The following is a 13,279-nucleotide window of genomic DNA, read 5'->3' on the forward strand; positions in this document are numbered from 1 at the left end:
GAAGATGGGTGTTGATGGTTAATTTTTTGCATTTTTGCTCGTTTATGTTTTCTCTTTACTTTTGTATTTTCTTCCTTCGATTGAATATTTATGAAATAATGAATTGTCAATTTTTGTAACGTTATATATTTGAAATTTCTGTTGGATTATATGTACTTCGTATTTAATTTTCCATACCCTTGCATTATTGAGGGTGTTGTCCATGTCAGGATTCTGTTTTGAAGGTTATCATTGACTGTGGTAGTGAATCGAGAGATTTGTTGTGTTCTTAGAAAGTGCAAAAGCATATTTTTAAGGTTTACGAAATAGAAATTCTTTGGGTGCATATTAGAAAAATTAGTGGAAGCACCACTTGATTATTGCACAAGAATTTTGTAATCAACAACTAGTTATTTGTGTGACATCTCACATCGCCCAGGGGAGTGATCCTTAAATGTATATTCTCATCCCTACCTAGCGCGAGGCCTTTTGGCAGCTCACTAGCTTCAGGTTCCATGGGAACTCCGAAGTTAAGCGAGTAGCGCTCGAGAGCATTCCCAGGATGGGTGACCCACTGGGAAGTTCTCGTGTGAGTTCCCAGAAACAAAACCGTGAGGACGTGGTCGGGGCCCAAAGCGGACAATATCGTGCTACGATGGTGGAACGGGCCGGGGAAGTGATCCGCCCCGGGCGGGGATGTGAGAATTTGTATGAATTAAGGGTATTTATATCTATTTAAGTGATATTTTCTTGGATATATTTGAAAGTTTTTATAAAAATTGATATTTTTGAAATTAGAGGCTAATATTTGACTGTATTTGATAAATACTCCTCTTGTAGTATGTAGAATATGTGAAATTTTAAAGGCTTAAGCATAACCCACCACTAATATCATTGATATTGTTCAAACTTAATCACCTATTACTAGTGTTGAATTTTATCACAAAAATCTATGTAATATTAGAAATAAAAACTCTCAAATATTAATTGTATATTATTTAATCATACGACTGATGTAGAATCCTATTTTTCATTAATAAAAGAAACTCTGAAATTTAAAACTCATTAGTTGAATAGATTTCAAATTTGAGATGACAAAATGTATGAGATTTCAAAAAAGAAAAAAGAGAATTGATCTGGAGCCTGACTGCACTATTAAAAATAAATGTTGTTTAATTTTTATAATTAAACTGAACGATTTCTCATAAATAAATAAAAAAAATAAAAATAAAAAATAAAAAAAGCGAAATATTGCTTTGACTCTAAGTTCCATTAATTTATGTTAGGCCATCTCCAATGGTTGGGCTAAAAGTCAAATTTTTTAGCCCGAAAAATTTAGCTTTTAGCCCAAAAACAGCTTTTCTACTCCAACCATTATACCCTAAAATTTTAGCCCGGGATTATTAAAAAATGAATTTAGGCTTTTTTTTTTGTTAAATTAATTTTTTTAAAATAAATAAATATGTAGACTATCGTAAATTAATTTTATGAACATTTTAATCTAAAAAAATTTAAATTCCGATAAATATTGGGTAGAGTCCACCCCGATTTCTGGGCTAAATGTCGGGGGGAATTTGGCATTGGTTTAGCATTTAGCATTTAGCTCAAAATTTCCCCTTGGGTTGGAGTGCGTTTGAGGGGAAATTTTGGGGGGTAATTTGGCTTTTAACCCACCATTGGAGTTGGTCTTAGAGAAATAGATAAAATATTAAAATTTTTTGGTAAAATAAAATATTAAATTTAATTGTAAGATGAGATTCTCTCAGAAAGATTCATAATTTTATTTTTTCAAAAAATGCAATCCCCGATTCCCTAGGAAAGAGATTATCTCAGAATATCTACAGCCAAAAGCAGAGTGACTTGTCTAATCAAATGACACTTTAATCTGCATTTCTGACACGAGCACAGAAGCCAGTGACTTTGTTAATGAAGTAGAATTATCTCTGCTCTTTTTTTCTTTTTCTTTTTCTCGTTTCGTATTTGAACGATCACGATTAAAAAACGTTAATATTTTATATTAATTTTTTATTGTAAGAGAAATACAAAATAAGAGAATGTGAGAGGATGGAAGGGGATGGAAAGGGATGGAAAGAGAAGGGGAGAGAATCTTAATCTTTTGTTAATTTCGGAAATGGATCATAGGGATCCTCACATCTCAGCTTTTTATCATGTATCATAGGATCATAAATCATTTTGACTTTTATTATTTAAAATTAAATAGAAATAATATCTGACGAAAAATGACCGTACAATATATAATGAACAGCTGAGATGTAGAGATCCTTAGATAAAGATTTGGAGAGGATTCATTTCCAATAATTTCGACCCGAATCAAGAAATGAGTAAGATTCTCTCTATTTCTATTACCATCCTCCTCCTCCTTTCGTACTCTTATATTTGTCTTATTCACTATGTAAAAAATTCAAAATAAGTCAATAATCAATATCATAATTAATAAAGGAGCTTTAACAGCTAGTCTCAAATCAATGAAGCATTAATTAATCCTGATTAACTGCATATTAATAGGTAGAACTTTGATTTGTTTTCGGAAAGGTATTTCATGGGTCGATAACATCATCATTTGCATGAACATTTGTTGCTGCATAAAATGCTAGCAGGCTTCGGTTTGCCACTAGACTGTTCATCTTCTATACTCTGGTTTAAGAAGAAATCTGAGGGTGGAAGGTTGAATTCTAGATGCCATTTCGTATTTATATCATCACCTTTAAATCCATCAGAATCCCTCCCCTACTAAAATTTTAACAAATCTTTGGCATTTTCACTACACTTAAATTTGGGTGGACTTTTTAAAAATTTAATTGACTCACCTTGGATTTGAATTTATTCTTTAAAATCTTAATTTGACTACGCAATGATTTTAAAGTATTTTAAAATTCCCGTTTAAAATCTTAAATAACTACACTTGAATTTTAAAGTCTATTAAAATCCTATCACACTTCCTAAAATAAAATAAAATAAATCTCTATTTGGTAGCGACCTCACCGTTGAAGAGGGTCACCACTTTGTCGTCTGATACGAGCTCCGCCAGTATGTTCTTCAACCCTTGATCTTTGTCGTCTGATACGAGCTCCACCAGTATGTTCTTCAACCCTTGATCTCTCTCTCTCTCTCTCTCTCTCTCTCTCTCTCTCTCTTTCTCTCTCTCTCTCTCCAACCCATCTATTAATTGCATCCATTTTCACTCCAATATTGTTCTAATAATATATGTCTCTGCTTGCGCGCACATGTGTTTAGGTAAACAAGCTTAAAGACATGAATGAAACAGTGTTGACGTTGATGTGCGACTACCTGAAGACAGTGACATACATTGAGAACAGCTTCGTGTTCCGAATGGGAGATCCGCTCAACTGCATGCTGTTTATTGTCGACGGGACAATGTGGACCTACACGTCTAGAGTCAAGCTGGGAGTGGATCCTCATCAATGGACATCAAGCCCCTCGAGAAATGGCACTTTTACGGGGAAGAGCTTCTCGATTAGGCATCGCACACTTTCACCAAACTTCCAGTCTCCAGCAAACATGTCAAAAGTCAGACAAAAGTAGAAGCATTTGTGCTCATGGCCAAGGACTTGGAAGCTGTCGTCTACAGATACAAACAATGTTGGGACTTGGTCTATTCTAACAATCGTAAAGAGTGGTACTTTCTACCTTCCGTCGTTTCCGTAACCAAGGCGCAACAACGCCCGTCCTCGTCCCCGACTGGAATAGCGGTTACCAATGGTGAGAGCTTGCCATCGACAGCAGGCAAATAGTATCTTCAGAAACGTCAAAGTAGAAACGCTCAATTTATGGCCAAGAGTTCCATACACAACTCTAGCTGAGTACAATTTGTATAATTGTATGTAGCTGTGGCCTCAAAACAATAACATTATTATTGGTTGATAGCTTGATATTTACCCATACGTTTCAATAATTATGCAGTGGTAGCCACAATACCATTTCTCTCAGGGATATGTATATGTACCGGTCATGTTGTGAAATGCTTTGCAAAGTGATTGATTTGTGTAATTTTATTTTTCTCCTTCTGAACATCTCTATTTATTTATGAGATTTAGACTGAATAAATTAAAAGAAGGTCATTTTGGTTCCAGTCCCTAATCAACATAATTATTAGACTGAAACCTTATTTATTTAAATATTTTGATTGAGGTCCTTAATATCATTTAAGAGATTTAACTCATGTATTTATGCATTTAAGATCCCACAAATTATGAAATTTAAACAAATTTAAATAATATTTTTAAAATATAATAAATACTTTTTAAAACAAATATTAGAATAATATTGTTCTTCACAAAATTATAGCAAGAAAATAATGTACCCACATCATTATTAACATATTTTAAAATATAACTATTGATATATTTTAAAACATAAAATAAATACATATAATTAGCATGGGTACATTTAGAAAAATTAAAATTGGGTACAAATAAATTAAATAATATGGGTACAAATACAAATAAAACTTTAAAAAATATAGGCACAAAAAGAAATTAATATATGGGTACAAATTAAAACTGAAAAGAAAATTGGTACAAATTAAAAAAGGGTTGCAAATTAAAAATGGGTGCAAACTAAAAATAAAAATATATGATAGAAAATTTAGCCGTAAATATAAATATATCAAATGTAACATCTCTAACACTAAATGAATATATTTAGAAATAAAAAATATTTTATTATCAAAATAATTAATGACGTTTATTAATACGTAAGGACCTTGATAAAAAAATTGAAAAGAAATAAGATTTTAATCAATGAAGTAGCAACGGAAAGACTTTGTTTGCCGTCATTTTTATCTTAGTCACTACAGTGTTATTCTTTTTATCAGAAATAACACAGTGGTCATCATCAAATTTAATAGAGAAGCCTTTTTGTAGGAGTTGTCCTACACTTAATAAATTTTGTGCCAAATTAGGAACATATAGCACATCATAGATTAGTTTTGCTCTACCTTCTCGAGTTTGAACAAAGATAATACCCTTGCCTTCCACGTTGTGAAGCTTTCCATCTCCGAGCTTGACTTGTGAATTCACATTTTCTTCAAATTTGACAAAACATTGTTTGTTTCCGGTCATGTGGTTATTGCATCCGCTATCCACGTACCATATATCTTGTGGTTCTTGACGAGAGCTGAGACATGTATAAAATAGTTGTTCTGGAGAATCATTATTTTCTGTGAAATTGGCTTCATTATTTTTCTGATATCTGCAATCTCTTTGAGAATGGTTGGGTATTCTGCACCGGGTACACTTATACCGACAATCTGCACTTTTGTGCCCAGTCTTTTTACAAACATAACATTCAGGGACAAAGTTACCATTTTGGTTGTTTTGATGGCTGCGTCCTTGCTGATTGTTGTTGTTATAGTTGCCTTTGTTGTAATTCTTCCGCCAATGAAATTTACTTTTTCTGTTTTGAGACTTTTGAGATTCTCCTCTTTGTTTGTCTTTTTCTCCTTCGAATCCAATTTGGATTGAAAGGCTTGCTCCAAGGATTGGTCTGTAGACCTATTAATCATTTTTGCATGTGCTTCCAAAGAACCAATTAGTTCATGGAGCGAAAGTGCAGCGAGATCTTTTGACTCCTCTATTGCTGCAACAACATGATCGAACTTCGGCGGTAGACTGCGTAGAGTTTTCTCTACAATTTTCTTGTCTCGAATTGCATCCCCATAATTTCTAATTTGGTTAACATTTCCAGAAACTTTTGTGAAGAAAACCTGAATGGATTCATTCGCCTTCATTAGTACATTATCAAACTCTCGCCACAAGGATTGGAGTTTGATCATGGAACTCAATTTTGAGTATTTCCCAAGCATTCTTTGATGTAGTTGCAGAAAGTAATCTTCGAAAGAGATTCCCTGTTGAAGTAGGAATAAAGCCTTGGCATCTCTTTTCCTATTTTCTTTAAGTGCTTGCCGCAATTCTGGTGTCACTTTTCATGTCGATGTTTTTTCCGGTTCCTTGTAACCATCTTCTACAAGATCCCAAAGATCTTGAGAGATGAACAAGGTCTTCATTTGTAGACTCCAATATTCATAATTCTCTCCATCGAAAATAGGCATTAAATTTTGAATATTTCCAATCGTTGAGGAATTTGAACTTGATGCCATGATTAACACAGCGGAGGAATCGATTGGCTCTAATATACCAAATTTGTTGGAGGAAGATGGATATGAGAGAATATGGAAGAGAGTTTTAAACATGAAACTGAAGCTTTATTGATTTCAAATTTATTACAACACCAGGCCATCTTATTGGCTATTTATAATAACATTCAAACCTTTTCATAATAGACATAACTCTTGAATTAGTTCCAAGAGTTGTAGACACAACCCTAGACTTCTAATGAGATACAACTCTTCCTAAACATAGCTCTTTTCAAGAGACACAACTCTACTTAACAACTGATACAACTTACAGGGAGAAAATGCATGAAGTTTAACACTAGGGCTACCCCCCCCCCCCCCCCCCCCCCCCCCCCCAAAACAAGCATGGGGCTACACTTTATACCACAAGTCGACGTTGATAGCATACCAAATTTTGGTAACAAGTGGCATTTTCATGATGAACTATTTATTTATTTTACGCATATGACTAGCTAAAAGATCACAAGTTGAATAATTTTTGCATGTATAATTTTTGAATGATAATAAAGAGAATGAACGATTCTAATTATAATATTTGAACGGTAATATTTGTTAACCATAAGTAGGAGAACAAGTAAATCCCTCGTAAAGGACACACGCATTATCTATATTTTTTTATGTTAATTTGATGGTGTTGGTCCCTTATGGAAAAATTGCTTGGCTTTTCCCACAGGTGAGCAATTCAACCAATGAAAGAGTCTGAGAGATTTTGTCGCTCTTTGAGGTGTACATTGTATATATATTAATACAGCAAGACAAGAGATTCTTTGTGTGAACAAAATTTGAGTTAAATTCTTTGTTGCTTCATGTTCTTTGTCTTTATTCTTTGTCTTTGTTCTTTTCTCTTTGTTCTTTGTGTTTGTTCTTTCTCCTTTCTTCTTTGCTCTTTCTCTTTGCTTTTTTTTGGCTTTTTCCACACACAGACAAATATATTTTGTTCTTTAAGAGAAGTAACTGAGGTTTTTGTGATTCCTACTCAATATTTTATGAGTGGTGCTATTCATACAATTATTTTTACCTCTTACATACCTTTCTTACTTCTCAGCCGTTGGATTGAATGAATTACAAAAGGTTAACGGATAAAAATTAACAAAAATGTGAGAGGTAAAAATGAGTGTTTAAATAACACTATCCTATTTTATTGATGGCAACCATATAATCTAATCAATTACCATTTTTTTTCTATTTAAGAAAATGGACGTTATATTATTGGAATGGCACGACTTAAATTGCGCTGGTCATCTACATTGCATAACTTGATTTTTAACTGTTGAATACTAGAAATTATGTTTCTACTATTCGGGTTATGATAAAATCCGGATGCCATTGCTTTTAAGTATTTTTATTTTTGATGTGTATTTTAGGGAGTCTCAACTATTAAGGGAAAGATTTTTTAGCGTATCAGAAACACAGCGTGTCATAATATAAATAGAGAGAAGTTTATTTTTCTCCAGCGTCCATCCACTTATATTATGATACTCAGTGTACCACGCCGTGTTCTCGTATACTAAAAAATCTCTCCTATTAATGGGGTTCTTCTGCAATGTTTTCTGATATTATATGAGATGCCTAAATAATTACTGCTGGTGTTGAAGTGTGCAGTACTTTGGTCACGGATGTTATTGGCTAGAGATAAAAAAGAGGGCATTGTAACAGTTGCCATTGGTGGTACAAGTGGTTATGGTAAAAGAAGGTTTGTATAGTTTACTGTAGGCAAAAAGCAGGAATATTGCAGGTGTTTGATGCGTTCCTAATCTTTATTGTAATCTAAATATTTACTGAATCTTAACAGAAAAGGTGGCGTCTGTTATTGGTTGCACTGTTGTGTCATATTAAAAGATCTACGATATTTAAAGACCTACGTCATATTAAAAGACAAACGTGAATTCAGTGTCTTGGCAATGCAGCTTCAGTTTCTAAATGCTAGCTCTCTGCATGCTATTCTCCCTCCACCTTGTAAACTGAAAACCTCTTCGTAGTATTTAGGTGATCTTTTGTACTCATCATGAGGGTCATTGAGTACATAAATATTTGAGTTATTATGGCTGGAAACGTCAAGGGAGTAACTTCAGATGTGGAGAACCAGGCAGCAGAGAAAACAGAGAACTTCGTACTCTCAAGCTCCTATTTCACGCACCACGTCTTAAGTTCGTGTCATATTCATTGGAGGTAATGCAAAGATATTCTATTTAATTTTTCTCAATATCAATTCCAACATGATTATTGTGCTTTCAAATATCTTTAAAATCTCAACAATGTTCTTTAGGAATGGGAGAACATAAGAACCTCCCCATAAGTTGGGTGGTGCCAGGGCCTATAAACGGGTTGGGTGGACCCAATTTGGTGTCTGAGGAGTGATCTTAAGTATGAAGTTAGTATGAAAATTCGCACATTTATCCTGATAACTAACTTCTCTACTTTTGTACCAAATCACATGTTAATCAAACTTGGTCACATGTATTTGAAAATTATGATTCAATTAATTCATATTCGAGTCAATATCCATAATGATATCCAAGAATAGAACAAACACCAAATATCCATAATGATATCCAAGAAAAGAACAAACACCGAACTTAAATTTGGGAATATAAGAGTTGTTTACAAACTCATCTAAATTCACTTGGGGGATTCGGCCAATATAGGGACTTCCATGTCAAAAACTTTCTCTTACATGCACCGACTCTTAGAGGTATATCTCTACAAGGTGGTGTCTTTAAGATCACAAGATAAATTAAGTCTCATATGTTGACTATGGAATGGTACTCCTCAACAACATTGGTTTAGGGACTATCCCTAAGTCTTGAAGTTTTAGATCTTAGAAGTCAATGGATCACACTCATGTTTGTGATTGCTACACCTTAGTGGGCCCTGATTTTATCATTATTCACGGGCTAGAGTTTGCTACCATGTTGTGACCTATATGCCAATATCGGCTATTTGGGCTTTGTGAACCACTCAACGTTTACTTCAGAGTATCTTTGAGCCAGTAGAAGCACACCTGACAAACTTAGTTAGGGGCATTGTTGTGCTTTTCAGGAAGCAACATGGTAGTAATCATATTCGAGAATTTAATGAACTTACGTTCTTTATACTGCTATTGCAGTAGCATGGAAGGAGGAGAAAATCTTCTCTTGTCAAATTCAATCGGATTCTACAATTTGTTAGAATTGCACCATTTGTGGAGTTAAGCGGTCCATAAGAGTGAGCGAATGACCCGTGACGGAGACTTTGTCACCCCTTCCATGCTATTGTTGGCCTCAATGGTTTCTCAGTTTGTTAGTAGTCAAGTGGAATATCACATCTTTGACCCACTTCAATCAGCGTCCCACAAGTGTGGAAATTAGTACTATGTTAATAAGACATCCATTGGCATCATAGTTATTAGTTAGAACATTTGGAATCTAATACATGGTTTGGTTTAACGGATTAATCATGGAGAACATATGCTCACAACATGAGTGGTGCATTCTGGAAAACTCAAAAGATTTCTACGGTATAATCCAAGAGCTTCGAAACCCATGTGTGTGGGGCGGAGTCTTCGAGACTCTCAGTATGCCTCACAAGGTTAATATCAAACTTTTTTCATTTCTTTCTTTCATCTTTCCTTCCTGGGGCTGAGCACAGGGATCCAGTGGTACTAGCTGGGTCGGAGAGTACAAGGCCCACCACGGCAAAAGGGGTGATGACTTGGGTAAGGTCTATCAATGCGCCATGACCGGCCCACAGAAGATACTTACGTAGGCTTGGTTGGGGGCTTCGCCTTCGGCTGTTCGGCAGTGTCACCACAGCGTGGCCCAGTGGAGCTCTAAGCCACCATTGCCTTCTGGATGATGGTCTAGGCGAGGGGAAAGAACGAGAGCACCACAGGTTCGTAAAGAAAACCCAAATTTTCGCGAAGGGAGTGCATCGTTTTTGAGGGAGAAGGGCCGCAAGAGGTTACAATTGGCTCCATCGGAGACTGGGCTTGGGTGGTGGTTTTAGTAGCCATTGGCCTGCGGCGTTGCTTGCTGCAACCCCACCAACACCGGCCTCGTCAAAATCTCACAATCCTGGAATCCATCATCTCAAAAATAATGTTCGCTAACATAAAGTTTGAAGTATCAATAATAATTCTCTTATTATTATTCATTATTCTTTTGCGTTATGCAAGGACGAATACTTGTTTTAGTGAAGAGTGTCTGAAACATACCTAATAGCTGCCATTAGAATCAGATTTGTGCCTGATTTTATCTTGTTTAATTTGTTAGCTGGAGGGGTTCATACAAGGGTTTAGGGTGAATGCATATGAAATTCATTTGTTGTGTGCTGCGTGTCTCCCAGAGAGGCCGGAGAACGTTCGAAATCAACATGCAGCAGAGGCCTTAACTTGATAAAGAAGATTCGTAATGCGCAGCAGGGGCCTTACCTTCCATATGGAGCAGAATATTTGTGCTATCATGCGTATTTGCTGTCTCTCTTGATCCTTTCTTCTTTTACGTAGTGGTCATCGATCAGAATAACAAGTGTTTTCAAATAGACAAAACGTTGGCTACTGTTGCTCTTCTTATGCGGTCGATCACGGATGTCATTTTCCTGGTGCATTTAATATGTGAAATCTGTGATGCTGTTCAAAACCCAAATCCAAAAACCCTGAAAAAAGGAGCCCCTTCGACGGTGGAACAAACCGGGGGAAATTCAGATAAGAAAACGAAAATCAGAGAGTTGACTGATCAAGTTGCCATGAAAATAGCTCAGAAGATGCCGTGGTTATCTGTCTTTTCTGTAATAGACTTTTTGGCTCTTCTTCCCCTCCCACAAGTAAGAGAAATAAACTAAACTGTAATTTTCTCATTTGTAGCTAGCTGAAATTGATGGAATTCCATGTTCTAAGTTCTAACCCCTTTTTATCTTTTGATCTTCTGCAGCTGCTAATAGGAGTTATTTTTTACACAATGAATGGCTCAGGATTTGTGGAACACAAAAACATTCTGAATTTTTTTCTTCTCGGTCAATATTTTCCGAGGATTTATCGAATCAACCTATCGGCCAAGGAATTCAAAATGACTAGTGGGATATGGATTAAGGGTCTATACAACATGTTTCTCTACATTCTTTCCAGCCACGTAAGTTTCACCTTAATTGGCATTCTGTTTTAATACTTTGGTAATTACTAATGTTGGGTTACGGATGCAATTTTTTTTTTTAAATGTTAGACTAATTACCTGGGGTTTTGTGTTTGCATTTTATGGATTTAGGTACTCGGAGCTTTTTGGTATTTTTTTTCTGTTCAACGAGAGTTAACTTGTTGGCAAGAGGCTTGTGTAAATCATAGTAAAGATCCCAGGGCATGTTTGAATACTTTCAACTGCGATAGTCAAAGTACTACTGCAAGAAATATAACATTTCTAAATGAGCATTGCCCGTTGTATACTCCAAATGGTGCTTCATCTCCATTTAACTTTGGCATATTTCTTGATTCCCTTCAGAATCAAAACACGGAGCAAATACTGTTCAGAAAGAAGTTCTTTTACTCCTTCTGGTGGGGGTTGCGAAATCTAAGGTTCACATAATAAATATTGACAATCAACAAAAGTTACAAATTTTTGGGGTTATCTAATTCAGTAACATTGTCTGATATGATATCATGTACCTTAACATCTTGCAGTAATTTTGGGACTAATCTGATGACGAGTACATATGTGTTCGAAAACTTGTTTGCAGTTCTCATTTCTGTAATTGGCTTGCTACTGTTTTTATATCTCATTGGAAACGTGCAGGTTGGTATATTCAATCTGTCTGTAGGTACATTAACTTTCAACAATTTTCCCGTGTTTGGGACTGCATGCGGAGATCATTCTTCGAGTATGTTAAGTAATTGTCTGTTTTGTGGCGAGACAGACTTTTATGCAGATGGAAGCTACAAAAACAGAAGAGCTGAGAGAAAAGATTAAGTTGAAGAAGCTAGACGTAAGGACATGGATGTCCAGAAATGAAATCCCTGATGTTATGAAGGAAGAAATCTTGAGAAGCATAAAGCAAAAATTGAAACGACACATTGATGCTGATCTCCATCATTTTCTGTTCTATATTCTTCCTGTGAATATCAGAACATCTCTGAAACATTTTCTTTGCATTAAGACACTTCAGAAAGTATGTTCCAAAACCTCCAGCTCTCACTAGTAATTTATGGTATACAGTGCTCTTAAAAATTGACGTTAACATTCATCATTTGAATTACAATAAAGATAAGATTGCACTATAACTTAAAAAGTCCCAAGTTATATAATAATGCTAGGTTAGTTAACAACACATAATAACATTGTTATTACTATAGCTAGGTTAATTGCATCCATTTTCACTGCAATGTTGTTCTGATAATATATGTCTGCTTGCGCGCATGCGTTTAGGTACAAAAGCTTGAAGATATGGATGTCAAAGTGTTGACGTTGATCTGCAACTATCTGAAGCCAGTGAGGTACACTGAAAACAGCTTCGTTTTTCGAATGGGAGATCCACTCGACTGCATGCTGTTCATTATCGAAGGGACAGTGTGGACCTACGGGTCGACTGATAGTCAAGCTGGGCAAGGAATCTCATCAATGGACACCAAGCCCCTCGGGAAAGGTGACTTTTACGGGGAAGAGCTTCTCGATTGCGCATCACACCGTTTCACCAAACTTCCAGTCTCCAGCAAACATGTCAAAAGTCAGACAAAAGTAGAAGCATTTGTGCTCATGGCCAAGGACTTGGAAACTGTAGTTTCCAAATACCGGGTAAAGTGGGAGAAAAACGAGAAGAGGGATTCTCAATTGAAGTCCGTGGCAGCTTCTACCATAGTATCAGCATTCCGGCTTCATCTCCGCAAAGGGAAACGTGCACTACAATAGGATACCCCTAGCGTTTTAGAAAGCGCTAGTCAGCCCACACTAATAGCGATCAAGCCTTTTCCATAGCGTTTTTGAAATGCTATGAATTTTCTTTTATTGCATAAAATTATATGAGTCAATAAATCATATCATAGCATTTGGAAATGCTATAATAAAAATATGTCCAAACTCTTTGTTCTTTCCACAATTGTGTTTGTTACATGCTACTTCACAATTGATACAGTTGTTACAAATAGACTAAATGATATTCAGTTTA

General features: G+C 35.6%; 1 protein-coding gene across 1 annotated transcript; it reads left to right on the forward strand.

Moving 5' to 3' along the window:
* The first annotated feature begins 10,477 nt into the window (after window positions 1-10,477).
* LOC137719487 (cyclic nucleotide-gated ion channel 1-like) lies at window positions 10,478-13,279 on the forward strand. The gene is made up of 6 exons (XM_088700577.1): window positions 10,478-10,954; window positions 11,062-11,259; window positions 11,392-11,696; window positions 11,802-11,913; window positions 12,035-12,286; window positions 12,544-13,279. Exons 1-6 carry the CDS (start codon window positions 10,703-10,705, stop codon window positions 13,021-13,023), a joined length of 1,599 nt encoding a protein of 532 aa, XP_088556703.1. The 5' UTR covers window positions 10,478-10,702; the 3' UTR covers window positions 13,024-13,279.

Source organism: Pyrus communis, chromosome 1, assembly GCF_041283825.1.
Source record: "Pyrus communis isolate YQ-2024b chromosome 1, ASM4128382v1, whole genome shotgun sequence".
NCBI classification, from domain to species: domain Eukaryota; kingdom Viridiplantae; phylum Streptophyta; class Magnoliopsida; order Rosales; family Rosaceae; genus Pyrus; species Pyrus communis.

Excerpts from the sequence above, each read along its gene's own strand:
- LOC137719487 (XM_088700577.1), top strand. The coding sequence starts at position 10,703 with ATGCGGTCGATCACGGATGTCATTTTCCTGGTGCATTTAATATGTGAA. Across the intron at positions 10,955-11,061 it reads CTCTTCTTCCCCTCCCACAA|CTGCTAATAGGAGTTATTTT; the intron begins GTAAGAGAAATA and ends GATCTTCTGCAG. Across the intron at positions 11,914-12,034 it reads ATCTCATTGGAAACGTGCAG|ACTTTTATGCAGATGGAAGC; the intron begins GTTGGTATATTC and ends GTGGCGAGACAG.